Genomic DNA, 24,027 nt, shown 5'->3' on the forward strand with positions numbered 1-24,027 from the left:
AGTATAAAAAAGGAGAAAATTGAGAATACGCGAACTTACATACATTTCGCAGCAAGTTCAAGACGAAAATTTAATCTACATTTCCATTCTTTAAATTAAAATACAGTTTATAAAAATTAAGTGCTTTTCAATTGACATATAAAAAACATATTCTTGTCTATGGTACGCGATTTCTGGCTGTATGTCAAAGATGCAATTGCTTTTTTTTATTTTTTTATCTATGTCATCATATAGAAATGTATTAATTCAAAACGAAAGCTAAGTTTATATACAGCAAGAAGCGATCTCAAGTAAGGAGGACTATAAGGCTAACTTAATCTAAATTCAACTCTTATAAAATACAAATAAGACTTAGTATAGAACAATAATCACAAAACGCATATAATATGGAATGTATTAAACGATATGTTTATTAATTGATAAGTATTAATAGTATTAACCAAATTACAAGTTAAGATTGAAAGCTTTACACAGCGTACCTTAACTAGCAAAACTTGGACACTAGTGTTGCCATAACTAAATTATTAAATAACCATAAACAAAATTATGTTGTGACAGCTGAAATACATCGATAAAAATATAAGAATGGAAGCGATAGTCATAGACACTGAATACAAATTAAAACTTGGAAAAATAGAATCAGTCTAAAATTATTTTTCTCAAGTATTTAGTGAAGACAAAATTTTCAAAGCAAAGTCATTCGAACGCTCTATCTATAGAAATTAGTAAAATAATAAAGACGACTTTAACCGTTGGCTTCTGAGATCTGAATATCTGTATAAAACATCATAACAATATGTTTATACTTAGATTTTGGTCTTAGAAACCGACGATAAGTCCAAAAAATCGTACACTAGTAAAATCCAAGTTTCACGCCCATTACATCAACATCAGCCATATGCATCACAAAATGGCGCCCAATAGAAACATACTTATTGCTTGTACACGTAATATGTCCGCTATACCGCAAACTATTTAAAATAACATTATCAACAATTTAATTACACAATAGTGATTATTAAATTATAAATTTATTATCATCTGATATGTAATACATCATTTATATATCAAGAAACTTTGTGTCATTTCGTCGACTTCCACTTTTTAGTCATTTAGTAAACAAACCCGTTGAGCATTATACACATAAACTTTTGCATACGACTCAATCTGCGCAGAATTAAAAAAAACTTCACAGTAATCGTTTATGTGATCTTCCAGACTATGTTCTACATCTAACCCTTCATCAAGATCTATTAAGCCGTTCTGGAAATTTTTCATATTCATATATCTCCTTCATTCACCTTCACATCATTTTCTTATAAGGAATAGATGAAAAGGGGAAGTAGATCTGACAGGTGAGGAGACGTATGAGAAAAGGTAATATCCTTTCTGTACCTACCACCGACTCAGACCTGAATTTAATTCCTTAAGATCCCCTCTTTCCTTTAAGATTTAATTATGAATAAAATTATTTATTATCTTATAACCAAAATGACACAAATCTTATTGATTTCAATAATACATATCATAACCTTAAAAACTACGTAATAAATTATCTGTCACTCAATGACAGCTGTCATATTTCTCCCATACTTTACACTTTAATCCTAAACTATAATAAAATAAACGATACTGGTTATACAGGATTAAATGTATTTTTTTTTACAACACTACTCAACCATGAATAACTTGCAACAATTTGCAACAGGAAACATTTTTTTTTCAGCCATTACATTTCACACGACTTACATCTAATGAAATCGAATCATATTAAATACATAATTGTATCATTATTAAATTAATTTAAAATAATGCTTATCTATATAAACTACTAATAAATATTAGAAATTACTAAATAATATCAGTTTAAAGTGACTTTTCCCCGCCAAATACAGAGAATAGACACAGGCCATACTTTTTTATGCACAAAAAAGGTTAAGGTTAATTAAATAAAAACGTCAAATATTATTAAAGCAAACTTGTCAAATACACTTAAAATATTGTACATATTTAATATAATATCATCAAAACTTATATGTATAATACAGAGTATTAAAATAAAGACAAAACTAATTAAAAAATTTAAAAAAATGTAGTATTTTATTTTATCATTTCATTCTTACATCTAAATAACTATTTAATTTAGTCCGCAACAATCCATTATTTAAGAGTAATTTAGTTATGTATTTTTAATTCAAAATAATTTGACTAATAAAAAATAATAATAATAATATTCACAGCGTCTATTTACTTCTTAAACTTCAAAAAATATATAGTTAAGGGTCCATTCTAAATTAAAGTAACATTTTAATCCTCCATGTCAATAAGATTTTACATTAAACAAAATGGATCTTAACAATAGTACTAAAATTAAAGAAAGATTAAACTTACATTTTGGCGCTATTTTTAAAAATCATAACCTCAATTTTTATAATTCGTGTTAAATCGAATCAGATTACACAATAAAGTTAGTAAAAAAATCCGAACATTAAATTAAAAAAAGAGATTCCAAATAAAAACTTTTCCCGCCAACAATCATCAACTGTCAAAATTAAAAAAACCAAAACGTCATCCTTATTCCATAGTGTCGTATTGAACCTTTTTGACTTTCAAATAGCGCCAAATAGCGTAACCGACGAGAGTTCCAGCGGTGGCAATAGCTAAAGCGGAGCCAACCGCTACTGGCACAGCTTCAGACCTGGTGCGAGCGGAATCCGAACAGTGCCAAGCAGGTCCAAACTCACCGTCACGTTTAAACATAAACGCTTGTAAACGCATTTGACGTAAATAGAGTTTAGCGCGATGTGCTACGTTGGAGCTGTCAAAGAATATATTAGTTAGTTTTTTTTAGTTTACTAACTACTACGATTAGTAATTAGTCAGTTAAGTACCTTTTAAGGATCACCCTTGTGATTGAACTACTCTAATCTCGATTGTTAAAGGCCAATTTAATAGGCCACATTTGACATTTAACAATTTTGGCACCATAGTGATGGGAACTGATTAAAACATCGATAAAAAGATGAATCGATTGAAAACATCCATACTAGAAAATATCTATACTATACGATTGTTTAACGTTTAAAAAGAATTTACTAATTCAGCATTGTAACAACGTTTGATTGACTTTATTACAATAAATATCTAAGCTAAATTAATAAGTTACATTATTGTTTTTTGATGGAGTGTCAAACATAACCTAATAAAATGGCCCAACTATACTATCTATCAAAACTTTAATATCAAAGCCGTAAAAATATGAAAAATAAAAACAAATCCTTACTTGGTATCACCTTCGGTAAGCTCGATAATAGTTTCCTCAGGGCAATAATATGACTTGCCGACTGGTGTAGGGAACAACAGTGCACGAGGGCCAGTGGTCAGCGTCACACGACGGCCTTGCTGAGCTGCGTGCTCTAGTATACGAGAACTGGAGTTATATGTTAACTTCAGATTGTCAGCGTACCAACGCTCGCCCCCAGGAGTCTGGAAAAATTGTATTTGATTAATTTTACTACAAATTTTTTGCCGTTTCAATCCTCATAGTAAGTGCTAACCTTGGCGAAAGACCATTCCAAAGCAAACTCCTTGAATGACAACACCAGGGTCTCAGCATCACCTTCCTTGCACACGCCAGCGACATTCGCGTTATTAGGCACGAATGTATTGGCATCCTGAAATTACAAAGATCGCCAAAAACTTTAAAATCAAACAAGGATCTTGCGATATCATTTGACGTTGTTGACAGGAGGGCGCTAGTGAGCTGTAATTAAGTTTGGTTAATGCCCACCTATACAAATAGTCTTGTTGGTCTATAAGTTTGCAACTAATACTTTTGACTTAAATAAATAGTTAATTCATACGAACTATAAATTGTCCTACGTGTCATAGTCTAGTGTAAAGTTCTAATTAAGACACTAAAGAGTAACTAGACTATTTCACTACATTAAGCTATTTCACTATCATGTCAAGGCTGGTCTCAAAATTTCAATTTTTGTTTAGTTGGGCCTAGATGACTTGGGTTGGTTGGTTGGTACCAGTCTAGGTAGTCTCGAATCATGATCCAAACACTCACAGCACGTTCGTTGAGTTTCGTCAGATAAGAGATATCAAGGAGGGCGTCCACAGTCAGCAGAATACAGGTCTCTCCTCCGCCACCGAGCAAGCGGTACGTTGCTGTTAGCAGGCTGCGCTCTGTCGCCAACTCCTTGAAAATACAAGTTTAAGTGTTAATCTTACTAATATTATAAATGCGACGTTTATTAGAATGTTCCTCCAAAACCATTGCACGGATCTCGCTGAAATTAGGCATAGATGTAGAACATAGTCTGGAAAACCACATAGGCTACTAATTTTTTTTTTAATTCCTTGCGGCCAGAGTTCTAGTTCTAAGTTGTGAAAATATCTGATATTACATTTCTACATACTGTATATATTTGTAACTTGATAAAGGCAAAGTTTTAATGAATCCGTAAATGAAAGTTACATCTAAAACGAAGCAAGTTAAATATAAATACAAAGAAGCCTTGAGATATAGATTCATCGATTTGAAACTTAATATTAGCCTAGACGATTTTAATAATAGCTCGTACCGTCTATGTTAAAATGTAACACGAATTGAAGGCTGTAATCAAAGAGATCGATAAACCTTTGTTGTCTACAAGTTTAACGGGTCTATAAACGTGGCCTGAAAACTATCCTTTGTTGGGAAAAATTGGTTCAAGGCATTATAAATGTATTTATCATTCGAATAAAAATTCTGCAAGTAAATAAATCAGAGGCCTTTAGTTAACTTGTCCAATGTCAATGACTCACCTGATTCACTTACAAAAAGCCTTAGTGGCAGGGAATAAATCTAAACGCCTTATAAACAATCTTACCAATATTATAAATGCGAATGGATACATGGATGTTTGTTAGAAAGTATCTCCAGAACGGCACAACGGATCTTGATGAAATTTGGCACAAATGTAAATGTCTGGAAGAACACAAAGGTATTAAGTCTTTATTAATTCCGTGCGGACGGAATCATGGACGACAGATAAAACAAATGACAGACGACGATAAAACAAATGAGCGTTCCCGGTCTCTCATTTACATTACAGCTTATTTCATATAACCTTAATATTTCTTGTTCGAAGAGCCTAAAGGGCCACGTAACACGTAACTCTGAGATGTCAGATCTACAGATGTACTCTTATCAGGCTACAAGGGTCTTAATTGTATGATTGTTTTGTTACTTACCGTCGAAGCACCAGGTGTTAGAGTAGTCTTGGTATATTTGGTCACCCTCGGCCGTCTCGTCGATGCCTGACTGTCCAACTGTAGACACTGGACTGTACATATCACGAGCACTGCAACATACAACATAGATCTTAAAGTATATAATGTACATATATATATTAAATTATATTTACTGGACACATGTAAATCATTTCACGACTTGATGCGAAGGATTTTTCCTACCAGCTACATTGAATTGGCCTGGATTGTAATTGATTAGATTAGGTATGTCCGGTGTTTTTATCGATATCGATGTTTTTGAATGTAATGAAAAGAAAACATTTATGTATATTATGCTTCATTAAATAAAGATAATATTATTATAAGATAAATGAAAAATACAATATTCAATTTGACAGTTTATCCTAAGAAATGTTTTAATAGATATTTATTTTGACAAATAATTACAAATCACAAATATTAAACTTTGACTCTATTCGCGTAAAGTACAAAACACGTAATTCTTTTTATTCTTAGCTTGTATGAAGAGGAACTTTCTCACACTTTATTTATTGCCTTTGATTTTAAATATCTTAATTACAAAATAAATAATACGTTTTTAAAAGTGTAAATTAAAATTTTTTGATTAAATTAAGATATCGATATCCTGACGTGTCACATCACTAGGTTTATTAGCAACGAAACATCTTTAACAATGGTTGGAACTGACCTATTACTTCAACGTACGCTTATCCTTGTCTGATTGTATGCAAAAGGAGAAATTTTTATCCATTAAAATACTCATAGAAATCCACAAAGTTAATTTCTTGCAAAAAGTGACATAAAAGCTGTACAGATTATTTAAAACGTGGAAGTGTTTCATCTCCAAAAGTAAAAATTCTATTAAAAAAGTTGATTTTCAATCCGTCAAGCAACATATGGACCTTATTTTATTCGTTACATTAAAGAAAAACTATGGTAGATGATAATTTCTTTTGTTTATTCTTACTTTTAAATTTTTTATTCTGATAAATTTATGAAAAATATTCGAAATTCACTCTCATTTATTAGTAAAAACTAGGTGTCGACCGCGACTCCTTCCACCCAGATTTAAAAACAAAAGCTTAGTTAGTAGACTATTTGTTCTTCCATGCTATGTTCTAAATCTTTGCTAAATTTCAGCGCGATCCATGGAGCCGTTCTGGAGATACCTTCTAACATCCATCCAAACTTTTCATTATCATCAGCTCACTATACGTCCCCAACGAGGGGCTCGAAGCCTACCGTAAGTTAGGGGTGATTAGGCCAAATGCGGTTGACTTCACACATATGTTTGAATTTCTTCTTAGATATGTGCAGGTTGCATCACGATGTTTTCCTTCACCGTAACTTTTACTTTTATAATATTAGTGAGATTTACCACGATTGTTCATTCAATAAAATAAAGTACAAGAAAAGGCGATAAAATAAACTGAATTACTTTAAAACACAAAGCAGAAATTAGCCCCAAGTTTCAAGTTAATTTCAAAGTTGGCTGAATAACTTAAGAAGTTCTGTTACTTATTGCTACCAAGAGAAATAAGGCATTAGAAAAACACATTCGCCTTTAAGTTAAAGTTTCTAAAGTGTTAAGTTAAAACTTTCTATAGTGGTTGACAATTTGACATTTCTGCTTAATTGGAAACAATCTCAGTAAATAACAGCAACTATATCTTAAGAATATTATAAATGCGAATGTTTGGATGGATGGATGGTTTGAAGGTATCTCCGGAACGGCTGAACCGATTTTGATGAAATTTGGCACGGATGATGAACATAGTCTGGAAGAACACATAGGCTACTTATTTCGTTTCATTAGTCACGCGGACGGAGGCGGGGGCAACAGCTAGTTAATAAATAAATTGGTACATAGAGGATCGAATCAGAACCTGTGGTCTGTCGCGACCTGCCTAACCACTGTACCATCGGCGATCTCTAGACGATATGTGAATTGTCAGTACTGGCAAGGAATTTCTTAAGGAAACTTGAAAACCTCCTCTGTATAAGATACTAGCAGTCGCACGCGACTCCGTTCACGGGAAATTTAAAAAAAATAGTAGCAGATCATGATCAACGTCTATGCCAAATTTCAACGAAGTCAATGCAGCCGTTCGGGAGATACCTTCAAACATCCATCCATACATCCAAACATTCGCATTTATAATATTAGTAAGATAACAAGAATTTAATCATCAAATTAAAAAAAAAAACAACATCACGTTACAATGTACTAGGGTAGGATAAAATTCGAAGAAATGAAGATTAAGCTCTGCGACCTTTTTGATTACAGCGGTGCTAGGTACGCCCACGGCCGCCTACGTACTTGCCCTTTCTCATCCCCTGAGCTCAAATTAATGACGTCATGTCATGTTAATTATACTTTAACGACCACGCAAATATTACAATGTCATGGAAAAAATAACACGACAAATTACAGTAATTTTATACTCGTTGAACGACATTCGTAGAAAAACAATTACTTCTATGTCTAATCGTTAGTGTTATATATAATCGAGCTATTAGTATAATTATTTTTAATAAAAAGTCATCATCAACTTGCCCTTATGCCTATGGAGGTGCAGCACAGAATTGACTCCTCCATACATCTCTATCAGCCATCATATCTGAATCCACTCCCTTCTTATGCATATCCTCTTTCACACAACACATACTTTCTTTGGTATTCCTTTGTAACCATCCACATTCAATCTCATTACTTTTTAAAAAATGTTAGGATTAAAATACGACAGTGTTCCAGTGTATAAGCGCAACACTAGCCTAATTAAAATATCAACGCTTATGTCCCCGCACTAATCAATCTGACACTTGACTTGGTAATGAAAGCGCGCCATTCGCTCCAAATGATTCTAACTAAAAATGTCTAAAAAAAACAATATACTAACTTCCTTTTGTTTGTCAGTAGTTATTTGCTTTTGGATTTATTATGCAAGTTAATTTTTCTTTTTTCTTTCACGAAGAGAACACTAACACAATGTTTTTGTGTTCTAACCTAAAACAATTTTGTTATATTACCCACTAAAAGGCTCTGAGGAGCGCGCAAGTGATATAATTTATTTAGAACTTCGGCATTGCTTGAAGAAAGTAAAACATTTGCGACCCCATCCGCATAACAATATGAAGAAAGGATAACCACACGTTTTGTTTTATGTAGAACAAGTACTATACATAAAAATATAGTTTGTATAAGTCCAATTGTTTCTTTGTTTAATAATTTTTTATTTTTTTATTTTATAAAAAATTTCTTTAATCTATTGAAATGAAATCTAGACTATTAGTGAAATTGGAGTGTCTGTACAGTTGCAGTCAGATATATCGTAGCGTACAAGGTGACCAAATACATCTGAACAATTTAAAATATCAATAATTTCTGTACACACAAGTAACCAAAAATATCTGAAAGCTTACAACGTTTTTTTATATCATAAGGTGGCAAACGAGCGAGCGGCCACCTGAAATCTCTGAAATAGCGAAGTGACTGATGCCCATAGACATACGAAATTGCATATGCGTTGCCTACCTTTAATCGACGGAGGAGAGGATGCACAGAAAGAAAATATTTTCCCTTTCCATGCATCCTCTCATCCGGAAAGTCCACTTCCACTTCCCATCCTTTCCTTATAAGAAAAGGGTTGGAAAGGGAAAGAGGACTAAATTAGGCCTCCGGGACGGGAATTTTAAATTGTTCACATGTATTTGGTCATCAAGTCTGCTACATATGACGGCGACTGTACTTGTATCCTATTGTCAAAGACTTCTTATATATTTATGCTTCGTAGACTCTTAAAAGCAGTAAAAACCTTAGGGCATTAAGAAGAATACATGTAAATAATGTTGTCGGGAAATGTCCCAACAAAGATCAAAGAGAAGGCCATCCTATTTATTTGCAATAATGAGATACCCAAGTCTATTTGCTCTCAAACAACTTCCTGTGACGTCACTCAAGGTCAAAGATGTAATTTGAACTTTATTTTTAGTACAGCAAAGTTTACATTGAGATAAAATTAGAATTTTCATTGACCTTGCATAACGATTTCCAGAGTTTCTTCCTTCCCTGTTTCGGAAGTATTATTATGTAACCTGTCACATGTCTATGTGTTCTTCCAGACTATGTTGTATATATATACAGAATTTCATCGATATCCGTTGTACCATTCTGGAAATACCTTCAAACATCCATCCATCTAAACAAACGCATTTATAATATTAGTAATACAATAAAGGTTATTTATTTGCATTGAATAGCCAAAACTACTGAACCGATTTGAAAAATTCTTTAATTGTTGGAAAGCTGCACTATCTCGGCTATAGAGCAGACCAAGTCGCGGGCAATTGCTTGTTATTATTATTATTTTTTTATTTATTAAAAAAAATTAAATGTTCTTCATGAACACAAGTTTTTCTTACAAAAATCGTTGACAAAATATGAATATTCATTGAGAAGATAAAAGATATTTTTAGTTTAAAATAAAAGAGGTCAAAATGGATGCCAGCTTTATCTAAATTCAAACGCAGCTGTTATAGCGAAGTTATTTCCGTGCTGGGAATTCATATTTCGCTATTTGGAATATTAATGTGAAAACCCCAAATTGGCTTACTGTTACTGTTGTTTATGTATGAAATATTTATAATACATATCTAAACATTAGGAAATATAAATTTATTTGTTTGTGCAAACTCCCTTATTGTAAATGCGAATGGTAAGGTTTGATGGATGGATGTTTGTTAGAAGGTATCTCTAGAACGGCTGGCATGTTTCTCGCTGACATTTGCATAGATGTAGAACATAGTCTGGAAGAACACATGGGCTACTAATAAAGTTTTTTTTTTAATTCCCGGCAGACCGAAGCGCGACCGACAGCTAGTAATATTATGAATGCGAAAGTATTAATGGATGGATGTTTGTTAGCATTCAACTCCTGATAAACTAAAATCTGTCTGAAATTTAGAACAGCCCATAGGGTCTTTTGTCTGTGCTAACATAGTCGCGGGCAAAAGCTAGCTAATATTTCAGTAGAAAAAATATATTACGACTATAAAATCTATATTTCATGCCGTTTAAAGGGTTATGATTCCCTTACGTTACTATTTATTATACCAAATGTATAGACACCTTCAGCAACTACGACTCCTAATTCCTAATTATATAAAAAACTAAATAAAATTCAAAAAAAGAATCATGAGAGACGTCCACCTCTTGTTTTAAATCACAAAATGGTTAATATTATGCCAAAATGCAGCAACAGATTACTTCCAAGATACTTGGCCATTCGTTACGATTAAGTCGTAAGAGTTTCATTTAAATGGAACAACATTGAACATAACCACGCGATGATCATATTATCACCTTGCTTTCATGTCTACAGGTCACGCCTTCGTCTACTAATGGAGGTCGAAACAAATATAAAGCGGAAATAGTATTAACAACAGATTATATAACTTCCGATTTTCTTTTCTTATCGTGCAAATGGCTTCTAATTTGTATTGAGTACTACAAATGAGTTTCAATGTGCTAGTGTTTAAAAATAATAGAATTATTTATTAAAATTTGGTATTTAGATTATGCATAAATTACACCAGCAATATTACTATCTAGACAGTTCCAAGCCTTGGTCTAAAGTGTATAATAAAAACAAATATACCCAATAAAAACAAAAACAAAACTATAAAGTTGTCTATGGCATTATTTTTTCCATTCACGCGCGAATGAAAGTAATCACAATTCCCGCCCCGAGGCAATTCTACGATATCGTGGCTGCCATATTGTAAACGAATGATGCAAAACGTCCGCTTTTTTTAATAAAGAAATAATTTGTAACTGAATATTGCGACTTTTCAAATTGGTTTTTAATAGAAAAAATGTTACTAAGCGGATTTTTAGATATACCAAATAAGGGTAAGGTTTTTTATTTTTTGATAAGTTTCACTGCATGTATTAACAGAAATAAAATTTTGAAATTATGTATTTGTGTTATAATATCAACTTTTATTCAAATTAATAACTTTATTTTTGACATTGCGCAATTTTTAAAATTGACATTTGACATTGCAGTGACGTTCGGAAATTCAACAAAACAACAACGAAAAATGAATAACGATAATTACAATGCCACAATTTCTATTGTTATTCTGTGGTTAAATTTGAAAAATCCGGCTATTTCAAAACTTGAATTCCTACACTTGAGAATTGAAGTTTCGGAAGTAACAAATTCTGAAAACGTACTCAAGCCTTTATGTTTGAATACGAGGCCACGTTGAATGGACGCTAAAGTTTTCAACTTTATACGTTAACGTTAGAAGTAGAACTCCTTATCCATTGTTATACGAAGCTATTTGTATATTAGTTTTATGTTTTTAAATTTAGAATAAAGACGAAAAAGGTTTTATAGTCAAAATGTATTCTAGTAAATTTACGTTGAAGAAGTATCGACATTCATTGACCAAATTAGTGTCCAACCAACCAACAAATATTCGTAGCTTTATAAAAGTTAAATATAGCCTCAATAGATATTGCTAATTAAGAATACTTACTTATTTCCAGTGTCAAAAATTGATACTGGATGGCAATAAAATTAGAACGTTTTAAAATTTACTAAAGAAAATTGTTTTGCTCAAGTACAATCAGCTGCATTAAAATAAACTGTTTCTTGCTAAGTACCCGCCTCACCTCGGTCTCATGGCTACGCCGTAGCACTTTCTACAATATTTAAATTAAAAACAAAAGAGGATTGCTGTTTTACCTACTAACTGGCTGAAAAGACAACTGCCGTTATTATAGTTAAAAAAAGGCACTGGCTGGAAATATTCTTACAGTAGTACCATCATTGTAAAAAATTGCAACGTTAAAACTTAGGCACACAAAAGCAATACGTTTTTATGTTACACATTTTGTGCTACTTTTATAAAAGACAATTTTAAATATTACTGTATATTTATTAATATCGTCATGAAATAAATGGTTTTTATACGACTTTGGACAAACGTGTATTCACTACTTAACAATGTCTGGAACGTTAAAGCTCCAAAAATAACACATGTAAATTACTGCCACACTGAGTTAATGGTTACACAACCAGTCCCTTAGTGTAACTTTTATCTTACTAAATCGACACTAAGAGACTTAATACTTAAAACTGAGTATTGCACTTACTGCAGCGGCTGTTTTCTAAGTTTGGAGTTTAATAGTTCAGCTAAATTTTCAACTAACATCGAACTTGGACCAGCGAGAGTCTATGAGACCGCGATATTTTTCTTGCTTATAGAGGCTCACCGTCAAAAACAGAAAAGTTACATATTTGGGCCTTGCTTCACAGCACATAGGAGCTTCTGAGACGGGTTGGATAGAAAACAAAGTCATGGTTGAAAAGCATTCAGGAATGAGCCACTATTGCGAGTGTTGACTAATTTTTTTCACTTGGCACAGGACAGGGATATCTCTGAGCTGACTGCCTACCTCCAGTAATGGAAAGGCAAAAGAAGAAAAATAAAGGTTTCCCTTCAGAGTTTCTTAATGGAAGCTGTCCGTCGGAATCAATGACGTTTATCCAAGTCTGTATGTATATTATTATTTTATTATCATTTTGTACAGGAAACTTGTGGTTGGATATGATAAAATATCATCCATACTGACTTACTTAGTATATGAAACATTAATCGACGTAATTAGAACAGTCCACATTTTATATGAAAAATAACAATATATAATATTAAAAGGAATATGTTTTATGTTTCTTCGATAGAAACCCGTAGTAAATTTAATAATTAATCACACTACAAAAAAATCTATATTACCGCTTTTTTTTAATTGGCTTACATACAATTATTTTTAATTCTCAGACATAAATAATAGACACTTCGTTTTTTTTTATTATTTTAAAAGTTTCATTTTGAATTAAGAACATTGTCATATCTTTTATCGAAATGAGGACTCCCCTTGTAGATAACCTCTGTATTACGTTCGAAGATTCGTTCAAAGATACGCAGCATTGTCAGCTTTGATTCTTTTATAACGATGATTATCTTTTATTATTGCGATGTAATAATTAAACATTTAACGTTTTACCAATAAAATTTTCAATATAAAATATAGCTATAGAAATGCAAAAATAAAAAAACACGAAGGAGTTTAATGTTTAATATTTTCAGCCAATACTCATGTTCAGTAAAATAATTTGTTATTAAAATAAGATGATATTTGCATAATAAGATACTTATAAATCATTAATTATTGAAAAAAACAGTTTAGATTTTTTTTTTTCATTTTCATGAATTTGTTTTATTTCGTTAGCGTGGTGCGTTTTGTTTATGCCTTTTTACTAAAAAAAATCCGCAGTTGAAAATTTGTCAAGAAATAAAACGTAAAACTGAATATTAATTTTGAATAATGTAATAATAGAGAGTAAAATATTAAAAAATAAATTAGAGTACTCACATAAACACAGCATTTTCGCCAACATTGCGAGAGAAGTGTCGAAAAGCGCGAATATATTTTTCCTAGCTACAATACGAATAACCATTTTCATTGCCTTAGAAACCGTATCACTGGACGATTTCGTGTAACTTCGACTTTATATCATTTAAGATTTCAATTTTAATATAATACGTATTGTAATTAGAAAAAATACCAGAAGTTATAAACGAGTCCGCTCATCTGCAAGACTTTTGTTACAAACTGGTGGTTAGGAATGTTTTTTAGGAATTTATACTGAGCGAGTTGGCGGAATGGCGGACATTTTGTGACGTCATATAGACAAAAATCAATCCTTCGGGGCATGCGCGTCGTCTTCCCTTGGCCCATTTAATGGCGGGGATGCGTGACCGTGACGGATTCAGTTTATAACCAAGACAAAATGGCTGACATTTTTTTATGAATGAACATACTCTAGTCATTCAATCGTTATTTTTAGATGTTAAGTTACTGATATCTGAATATTTGTTTCATTAATTTGATAAAGTTATGAACCTCTTCGTTACGTAGAACTATTGATTTATAGTGAATAGAGGTTAGTAGAACGGATAAAAAGCCAAGTTTAATTTTAAAAATATAAAATAGATCTCCCAGTTGCCTGACTTTTTTATTTAATTTTGCGTCTATTATGATTACCAATGGATTATTATTAAAATGGATAAATAATTAGCCGCTATCTTTATCTGGTGGAAATGCGACGCATCGACATAATGAAATGAAATATGATAGTAATAGTCTCGCTTCCCTCTCAAGTTTTACATATAACATGATAGTTTATTTAATTTAAATTAAAAATGTTAAAATTATATATGGAACTATCTAATGCTTTACAGTTTCAATCAGTTTTTAAGGTTCTTTTTTTAATTAGTACAATCTACCGCTGATACTACTAGAACAATACTTTGGCTATAAACTATACTGGAATGTAATTATAATAATAACGTAACAAAACCATCTGCAAGAGAGGTATGGTCAGTATAGTATTGTTTCAGGCGAGGTCGCGGAAGAAATCGCAAGCGTAGTATCGTCATGATGCGTAGGAGGAACAGAGGGATTTAGTGGGTATGCTTCCCATCCGGTAAAGAATCCCATATCACTACCGCGCGCGCGATTCTTGCAGATTTTTATCTGTTATAAGCGGAGAAAGATGGCACTGTCCGTCCTTTTCAAGTAAAATATAAATAGCCCATCTTAGATCATTCTGACGTCTGCAATCAGCCTTTTTGAATCTTGAGAAAGTAATAAAATACTACCATATGGTTTTTTTAAGCGTGACAATATTTTTATTTTAAAATTATGTATTTTAGCAATTAAAGTTTTACTCTGTTTCTAAACGAAAACAACTAAACTCGATAATGACAGGTTGACAGTGACAATTGGAAGTAAACAAGCACACAACACGATAACATGTGTTAAATAAATGCTTTCTACGTAATTATTGGAAAAATTAAAAATGGTTTTAAACGCAACCATGGCATCAAATCCTCTTAACGGTAAGTCAATGCCATATCTATACATTATTTCAATTCCACAATAACCAAAACAAGTTTCACGTTTTATAACCTCACTTTTTAGTTGTGAGCTTTTTAAAAATAATTTTAACATTTCCAAAGCCGTGATTAGCATTTTTTAGTTTGTTACTATACCACGTATTAAATACAATGCAATGGAGTTTTTTCGAACAATGTTTTAATTCACCAAGCACATTCTAAATTAAAAATATTTTTTACGTATAATTTTGAGCAGATTAAAACAGATTTAATATAACCCAAATATATGTAAGATCATAAACAAATATTACAACCCATCAACAGACAATCTATATTAAAATAATTTTACGTACATTCCACTTTTACAGAACTCAAACGTAGACTAGACGATGACACAACTCCGTTACCCAAAAGGCTGCGCTTGGCCAAGAATGTTATACATTCAGATCATTTCCCTGCTGCACCGAAGGAAAGAATTGTAGCAGAATGGTTAGAGAGTATCACAGAAAGGAATGGACTCGCTAGTAAAGATATTAGACATGTTATCAGCTGGTTGCAATTTGCTGATGAACTGACAAATGATTTGAAATGTAGATTAATTAAGGTAAATTATTTTCATTATCAACCTGCCCTTATACCTATGGAGAGTTGGCACAGTATGTACTCCTCCATTCATCTCTATCAGCCGTCATACCTGAATCTACTCCCTTCTTACGCATATCCTTTTTCACACAATACATCCATACTTTCTTCGGTCTTCCTCTATCTTTGTAGCTATTAAGTATAAATTATGTCAATAAATATAAATTATGTCATACTACATAATTTTTTTTATAAATATACTGTCGCGGAGGCAAAGGGCTGCGTACTGCCTCAAAAAAAAGTAGATTAAAATTGCATTAATGAAAATGATATTAATTGAATATTTTAATTAGATTACTAATTTTTTGTGTAATCCTGAAATGTAAAGATTCCTTGGTACTATAGGTCTGCTTGCAAATATGCCATACTAGCTGTCGCTCAAGACTCCGTCTGCGCAGAATTAAAACAAACTTAATAGGGAATCGATGTGTTCTTCCAGACTATGTTCTACTTGCATACCAGATCTATGCAGCCATTCTGAAGATAAATTCAAACAAACATCCATCTAAACATTTGCATATATAATATTAGTAAGATTTTAGTACAAAACAATATATATGTTTTACAGGTGGTGTCACATTATTTACATAGTAATCCATTGAACAATGAAGACATACATTTTATAATAAATTTCTTAGAAAATGATAAAATATCATTATCTTTACAAAATCAAATTGATGATTATTTATTCATAATAATCACTTTACTTCAAAACTTACGGAACGAAGTTGGCAAAAATATTTTAATTCAGAAATTGTTTACAAATTTATGTAAATATTACAAGGAATGTAAGAAGAAACTAAAGTTTATAGTAAAATTTTTGGACGGAGAGAATTTAGAAACAATTTTTAGCTATTTAGATTCAGATTATCGGAATGCAGTTTTAAATGTTTGTCAAAATATTCTATTCCCGATCACAAAGAAAACATTTTTCGTCAATTTTCTTCAACATATAATTAAGAATGATAATATTGATAATTTTATTGCTGATAAAAGTGAAAATGTACAGTCGGTGATTAAAATACTGAGTGCTTTTTTCATGTTCCCTAAAGGGAGAACGGGTAAAGACCAGAAATTCCTAATTGATTTTGTTGATACATTTGTCACTTGTTACCATAATGAAGGTCAAATATTATTTGCATTTTACATAATGGCGATTAGCTCTTTAAATATTCGTCAGAATTATTTAAATCCTGAAATGATAATACCTTCTATAACATTCAAAGAAAATGATGATAAAATAAAACGAAATATATTTTTTAAAATGTTAATCACTTTATTAGAAAATGAAGTTGATATATCAATAAAATTAACTTATACGATTGGTGAAAAAAATAAAGTCGAAATGAAAAAGAATTTCATGTCATTTTTACAAGCAACTATGCTCGGTTGTTTGAAATTGGAACACAAAACAGATAAAATCAGTTTACAGATTATAAAAGCGGCAATAAAATTAGATCCGTCAATGATTGAACAAAAGCTCGATGTAATTCTGCCACCGATTATGACGGCCAAAAAAAGTTCTAACGCCAAAGAGGCTTATATTGAAATGTTTAATTGTTTAATAGAAATTTTATATAAATTAAGCCGTGGAACTGTATTTATTGAAAAAATTCTACCGAATATAAAATTAAAATTAGAAGCTTTAAATGTTGAACAATTTGAATTGAGACAAAAATTAAAAGATGCCACAGATGATGTAGAAAAGATTAAAAATAAAATTATAACCGGAGAAGATATTTTGCCTCAAGAATGTGTTGAAATGTATGGAAAATTGACTTCGGAGTTGATGTTTAGACAAAATAGTGGATTACTGACATCTCTGCAAAAGGATTTGGAAGAAAACTGCTTAATGATGTTAGAAGAAGGATTTGTCAGTATGTATAAACCATATATATTTTTTTATATCATAAGGTGGCAAACGAGCTAGCGGCCACCTGAAATAGCGAAGTGACCGTTGCCCATAGACATACACAATTGCATATGCGTTGCCTACCTGTAATCGACGAAAAGAGGATGCACAGAAAGAAAGTATTTTCCCTTCCCATGCATCCTCTCATCCGGAAAGTCCACTTTTACTTCCCATCCTTTCTTTATAAGAAAAAGGATGGGAAGGGAAAGACGACTAAATTAGGCCTCCGGGATGCAATATTACTAACTAAATTATTATTAACTACTAACTATTATTATTTCGCAATACTTAATATAGGGTGACTCATGTATCTTTCAAATTCCAGGTCCATCAATAATAATATTAACGGAAGTACTCTCCGCCATCTTGTCGTCTTTCTTTAAGTATAGCAAAATGGCGGATCATACTGTTCCACAACAGATTGCCGAAGAGTTTTGGTCGAGTTTCCAAACTTTTGGTAAAGAATGCTTAAAGAAATTCGGTGAATGTATCTTAAAACTTAATTATGTAAGTTGACATTTATAACGCGAATTAATGAACTTGAAATTTTATCATATACTTATCTAATTAACCTTAAAAAAAATTAATAATTACAGAATTCACCATTACTACTATCCTTTCTAAAACTTTGCTTAAGTTATTCACAATTGAAACTTTTAAATTTGAAATATGGCAACATTAAAATGGAAGAAACAATTGACACAACAGAGATGACAGACTGCAGTATTGTGTTGCCATGTTTCAATGGAAATCAATGGATGACATTAGCCCAAATGATACAAGAAGATGAGTCTGTTATATGGGTAAGAAAATACGTTTTCTATTGACTTGACGGAGGAGGGGACGCCTAAGAAGGGGAGAATTTCTCTTTCAGTACATCCCCTCCTTTGTCCATTAAAATTAGGCATAGTATCTGCAATTGTGGATGATTATGAGCAGCAGTAGTTTCGCTATTTTGGCGAATCCAAACCGCTTGCTCATTTGTCACCTTATAATATAAAAAATAATAATAATACACCTTTTTTTGCTTTTTGGTATAAGTTTTTTTTTTATATCATAAGGTGGCAAACGAGCGAGCGGCCACCTGAAATCGCTGAAGTAACGAAGTAACCGTTGCCCATAGACATACACAATTGGATATGCTTTGCCTACCTTTAAACGACGGAGGAGAGGATGCACAGAAAGAAAATATTTTCACTTCCCATGCATCCTCTCATCCGGAAAGTCCACTTCCCATCCTTTCCTTATAAGAAAAAGAGTGGGAAGGGAAAAAGGACTAAATTGGCCTCTGGGACGCACACTCATCAGACGAAACGCGGAATTGCTTCGCACTTGACGCCTGTCTTCTGTGTGGTCGTGGTATTTCACCGGGCGAGCCTGGACAATTTGTGCGAAGATGTTAAAGCGGGCTCTACCACTGTTAAAGTTCTCCGTTTAAGGACATTTAATCAAAATTTTATCAAAATCTGTCCTGTGATTTAAGAGATGTTATATGTATTACAAACTAACGTTTATTTTATTTAAATATAGATATATTAAAATTAACTTGTAACTTGTAAAACTTTTCAGGATAATCTACTTCTTGTTAAATTAATGTACTCACAAGTATTGAAATTAAAAAATTCTGAAATAGAAAATGAAACGGATATAAGTAAAGCACATGTGATAAAACATTTATCGGAATATTCAGAAGTGATAACATCAGATTCGTATATAACAAGAGAATTATTTACCAATTTAGATATAACTCAAGCTAAACAAATTGCAAAATCATTGGTAAAATTATTTTTAAATGGCAACAATTGTGACATATTCAAAAATGTTGCCATATCTAATAATAGAATATTACTAAATGCAATCGTTTTAGAAACATGTAAATGTATAATGAAATGTTTTGATAATAGCAACACATTCACTAAAGCTATGAATAAAAGTAGCTTCGATATTGAATCGTTTTTACAAAATTTAAATGTAAAGGAATATTTCAATGAACTTAAAATAATTGAAAACGAAGAGGAAACAATAATAAAACATGTTGATAGTTTAAAGGAATTACCCATTTACAATTTAGAAGAGAATTTCAGATTGACAGCCATTTTTGTGTTGCTAGCTATCAAGAAATGTTGCCAAACGAAAAAACTACGTCGAAGTATTGATAATATACTTCTTTCAAGTTACGAATTAAGTCCGAAATACCCTGATTTATACAAAATATTTCCCGTTGATTTTGTATTTTCATTCCAAGACAGTACTATATTGAATTTACTAAAATTATCTTTAAAAACATCAAACAATATGTTAATTATTAAATTCATATTAGAACTGACAGTGAAAAAAGTGAAAACGAATAGTGAGATATTAAAAGAATTGGTAGAAATACTTCTATCGAAACAATATTCAAATGATTCGACACAAACTATTGAATATTTTAGTAACACAGTGTTTCAAATACAATGCATCATCCTACCAATAATTGCTAAAGAAAAAAGAGCCATAACTTCAAGTGCTTTTAGGACGATTTTAGCAAATTTACAAGAGAAATTACATCAAGCTATGCTGGAATCTTTTATGCATATAGATTTTACCAAAATCGATAATTTTAATGAAACTGACAACATTGATGACAGTTTGGTAACTTCTGATCGAGGTGTGGCAACACTGAACGCTATTGGCGCGTATTCCTTGACATTATTAAAGTATTGTGAAATGACTGATGTTGAAGAATTAAAGAAATTAGATTGTTTATGGTCGGGATTGGAATTTTTCGTTCAGAATGCTGTAAGTATGAAGTTATATCTAATTTTACAGTTCATAATCTAACAATATATCAAGTCAAATTATAAATTGACAAAGTTCACAATTTGACTGTCATATTTAAAACTATTGAAAGTAATTATAAAGATCTATATAATAATGTGAATACACATTTCACAAATTATTTATCCACTTTTTTAGCTATTTTTCTTACCATGGATTTCTGAGACGAAATTCCCCTTAAAAGAAATTTTTATTTTATTTTATCAAAGGTTAAAGACATGGATGACTACAGATTTTACATACAAATTATGGTCTCAGAAACCCACGTTTATAAATGTATGGCTTAACAGTGTGAAATAAATGTGTATTTTTATCTATATTACAGATTAAAGCTATCGAAAATCCAAATTCAAAATACCAACATATAGAATCTTCTATACAATTATTGAATATTGCACTAAGATATATAAAAAAACTAGAATCGCACAAGATATTTGAGAGAAAAGACGATCTATTCAAACTAATATGGCATAGTATTAAAAATAGATTACTAATAATATTCGATAATTCATCTAAGAAACGAATAAATACATTTTTATTGGAAATTATCGCGGTGAATATAAAATTCTTAACAGAATTATCTTCAGTGGATTGCTTTGTAACGCAATTTTTAGGTGATATAAGTAATTTGGCCAATTTAAAGGTAATTTTAATATTTTTTTAAATAAAATGTTACATACACAATTATAAATTCTAACCACATTTTTTCAATTATTTGACAGAAGTAATTGAATTTTTCCACATGGCAATATTAATTGTAGACGAATGACGTCATGATTAAAAAAATTTGTTGCCATATTTCATTTTTAGGCTTGAAATTTTTATAGATATTTTAGATTGAGTTAAATTATTAAACTTCCCAAATTTAATGAAAACACACTTTAAATACATAATAAAGTCAAAAATAATTATATTTACTAATATAAGGAATATTCAAAAATATTTCTTAAGACTACAATGAAACCTCAATAAATATTTGTAAGTAAAATATTTATTTTCAAATTTCAGAAACCCACATTAATTTTAAAAGATGAAGCAATGACCAATTTACAATTAACATCGCATCAAACATCCAAATATTTGCTCCAACATTGTCTCAAAGCAAATCTAATTGGGAACAAATGTGTTGGTGTAACAAAGCAAATATACCAAATATGTAAAAACTTAAAACATTGGATTCAAATATATTTCGAAAGCGATGTACATATTGACAAACAAGATCGGAGAAATAATATTGAAATGAACGACGATAGTGAGGTTAATCTGACAGATGTCAAAATTGACGACGCCATTTGCAATTTGTTGAGAATAGATTTGGATATGCTTTCAGAAGTCATTTTGGCGGCAAAAAAGGTACCTATATATTTTTTTCTAACAGAGTTTTATGGTTTGATATAATCAAAAGTCTCCAACAAAGGTAGTAACAATTATAGGTTTAAAACCTATAAATACTCAGAAATCTAAAAAAATTTAGTCCTCTTTCCCTTCCCACCCTTTTTCTTATGAGGAAGGGTTGGGAAGTGGAAGTGGACCTTCCGGATGAGAGGATGCATGGAAAGAGAAAATATTTTCTTTCTGTGCATCCTCTCCTCCGTCGATTAAAGGTTTTGTAACGAAAGCGCGTCATTCGCGCCAAAGGATTCTTACTAGTAATGTCTAAAAATAGTATAAAACAATGTCATGTTATCTCTTTCATTCCCTTATAAAGAGAGAGAGACAACGACATATTTAAGTGTTCATAAATGGCATTGCATTGCTAACTAATATTTTTATTTGTTTTTTTTTTCAGACTACATTAGACTACAAGTTCATTGATATGATATTTGAATTACAACATTTAATTCAATACATACTCGGCCGTAACACTTTACATACAAGGTGTCAAATCACTTGGCAATCATTCTTTATATTACACGAGGGATCTGTTACCGTGTTGAATAATTTGTTACTATCAAGAGAAGAACTTTTAGAAGACAGGTTAGTCTTTTTCTTGTATCAGTCAAAACAACATCGTATAATTAGAATAAAAATGTTACTATAAAAACTAAACGGACTATGATAATAACTCTATGAGAATAAAAAAAAACTCGCCCTTCAACTTTATCGGTGTAAATAAAAAAATGCTTAAATAACATTCTGTGAAACAATATACAGAATAAAAATAAATAGTACTTTAAAATCTGTTTTATATAACCTACAAATTTTCTGATTTGACAGCTATGACGTCACAATATTTCGCGGGTTCAGTCACATTCTTTTTTTTAATTTCTTCATTATATTTCCAGATGGCCATGTTTCATGCAATGCTATAAAGTATTGATACAATGTTTTTGCGAGAGAGTGAAGTCTTTGGAGCAATCAGATCGCAGCCTTGAACAGAAATTGGCTGAAACCGCTCATTCTATCGAGAAGTATGTCAAAATATGTTGAATAAAACATTAGAAAAAAATACAGACGAATTGACAACCCTCTTCTTTTTTAAGTCGGCTAAAAATAGAGAAGGAATGGTGAAATTTTATAACGAAGTAGAGTAGATAAATCCTTAGAGTATATAAATGTTATAACTAGCCAGGTTTTCTAAAACAAAAATCTCTTTATATCGTCATCCCTGTCATTGTTTTTAACAGAGATTTTTGTCTTAGAATCCCACGGTTAATACGCTGCATTTGACATCTATGCATGCATGTATAGCATATTTTGCATTTAAATATATATATATATATATGTTCTATGTCCACTGTTACAAGATTACATTGTTAGAATAAAGTGTCAAATGTGACATTACATTGGCCCAACTATAAAGTCAAATAGACATAGTAAATCTGCAGTTCAACTTTAATATGTTATCTATTCAATTTTCAGATTAACCCAATCGATATGCAAGAGAAAAGCTCATGTGTCCAGAATAGCGGCCTACGCGGTCGCCGACATTTGCATTTGGATAGAAAAGAATGGCCCGCCAAAACTAGTGAGGCAACATCTAGAAAATTCTATAGCCCTGTTAATACAGGCTTCAGATTCTACATACGCTATGGCGTTCTTAAGAAGATCTTTGGCGGGTTCCGTCGGACAAATGACAATGTCCAATATGTATTCGATGTATAAGAGATATCATAAATATGTAGGAAACTCTTAATAAAACAGCTTTTAGTGTTTTTTTATATATCATAAGGTGGCAAACGAGCGAGCGGCCACCTGAAATCGCTGAAATAGCGAAGTGACCGTTGCCCATAGACATACGCAATTGCATAAGCGTTGCCTACCTTTAATCGACGGAGGAGAGGATGCACAGAAAAAATATTTTCCCTTTCCATGCATCCTCTCATCCGGAAAGTCCACTTCCACTTTCCATCCTTTCCTTATAAGAAAAAGGGTGGGAAAGGAAAGAGAACGTTTTAGTGTTAGTCTGCAGGATTTTT

The 24,027-nt window shown here is 31.6% G+C and overlaps 2 protein-coding genes across 3 annotated transcripts; one reads left to right on the forward strand and one right to left on the reverse strand.

Moving 5' to 3' along the window:
* Positions 1-2,519: 2,519 nt before the first annotated feature.
* On the reverse strand, positions 2,520-14,011 carry LOC106125696 (uncharacterized). The gene is made up of 6 exons (XM_013322990.1): positions 13,712-14,011; positions 5,245-5,354; positions 4,076-4,207; positions 3,558-3,674; positions 3,284-3,486; positions 2,520-2,818 (listed from the first exon to the last, which is right to left on the reverse strand). The coding sequence occupies exons 1-6, from the start codon at positions 13,800-13,802 to the stop codon at positions 2,575-2,577; spliced, it is 897 nt and encodes a 298-aa protein (XP_013178444.1). The 5' UTR covers positions 13,803-14,011; the 3' UTR covers positions 2,520-2,574.
* A 1,115-nt stretch (positions 14,012-15,126) lies between these two features.
* On the forward strand, positions 15,127-23,828 carry LOC106125758 (uncharacterized). Of its 2 annotated transcripts, XM_013323079.1 has the most exons (11): positions 15,127-15,240; positions 15,606-15,841; positions 16,448-17,756; positions 18,117-18,298; positions 18,388-18,594; positions 19,361-20,569; positions 20,934-21,251; positions 21,617-21,961; positions 22,398-22,585; positions 22,894-23,019; positions 23,471-23,828. In XM_013323079.1, exons 1-11 carry the CDS (start codon positions 15,201-15,203, stop codon positions 23,742-23,744), a joined length of 4,434 nt encoding a protein of 1,477 aa, XP_013178533.1. In that variant the 5' UTR covers positions 15,127-15,200; the 3' UTR covers positions 23,745-23,828. The 2 variants fall into 2 exon arrangements, with proteins under 2 accessions (XP_013178533.1, XP_013178534.1); XM_013323080.1 differs by lacking the exons at positions 22,894-23,019; positions 23,471-23,828 and having other exon boundaries at positions 21,617-21,960; positions 22,396-22,513.
* The last annotated feature ends 199 nt before the right edge of the window (positions 23,829-24,027 follow it).

The sequence above is a fragment of the Papilio xuthus genome, unplaced genomic scaffold (genome assembly GCF_000836235.2).
Source record: "Papilio xuthus unplaced genomic scaffold, Pxut_1.1 DF825783.1, whole genome shotgun sequence".
NCBI lineage: Eukaryota > Metazoa > Arthropoda > Insecta > Lepidoptera > Papilionidae > Papilio > Papilio xuthus.

What these genes read in the sequence shown, in the direction of transcription:
- LOC106125696 (XM_013322990.1), bottom strand. Translation starts at nt 13,802, where the DNA reads ATGAAAATGGTTATTCGTATTGTAGCTAGGAAAAATATATTCGCGCTT. An exon ending in CGAAACTCAACGAACGTGCT is followed by an intron (nt 3,675 to 4,075) that starts GTGAGTGTTTGG and finishes TTGTAATTTCAG; the next exon opens with GATGCCAATACATTCGTGCC. An exon ending in CTTACCGAAGGTGATACCAA is followed by an intron (nt 2,819 to 3,283) that starts GTAAGGATTTGT and finishes ATTCTTTGACAG; the next exon opens with CTCCAACGTAGCACATCGCG.
- LOC106125758 (XM_013323079.1), top strand. Translation starts at nt 15,201, where the DNA reads ATGGTTTTAAACGCAACCATGGCATCAAATCCTCTTAACG. An exon ending in AATTTTTCGTTCAGAATGCT is followed by an intron (nt 20,570 to 20,933) that starts GTAAGTATGAAG and finishes TCTATATTACAG; the next exon opens with ATTAAAGCTATCGAAAATCC. An exon ending in ACCGCTCATTCTATCGAGAA is followed by an intron (nt 23,020 to 23,470) that starts GTATGTCAAAAT and finishes TTCAATTTTCAG; the next exon opens with ATTAACCCAATCGATATGCA.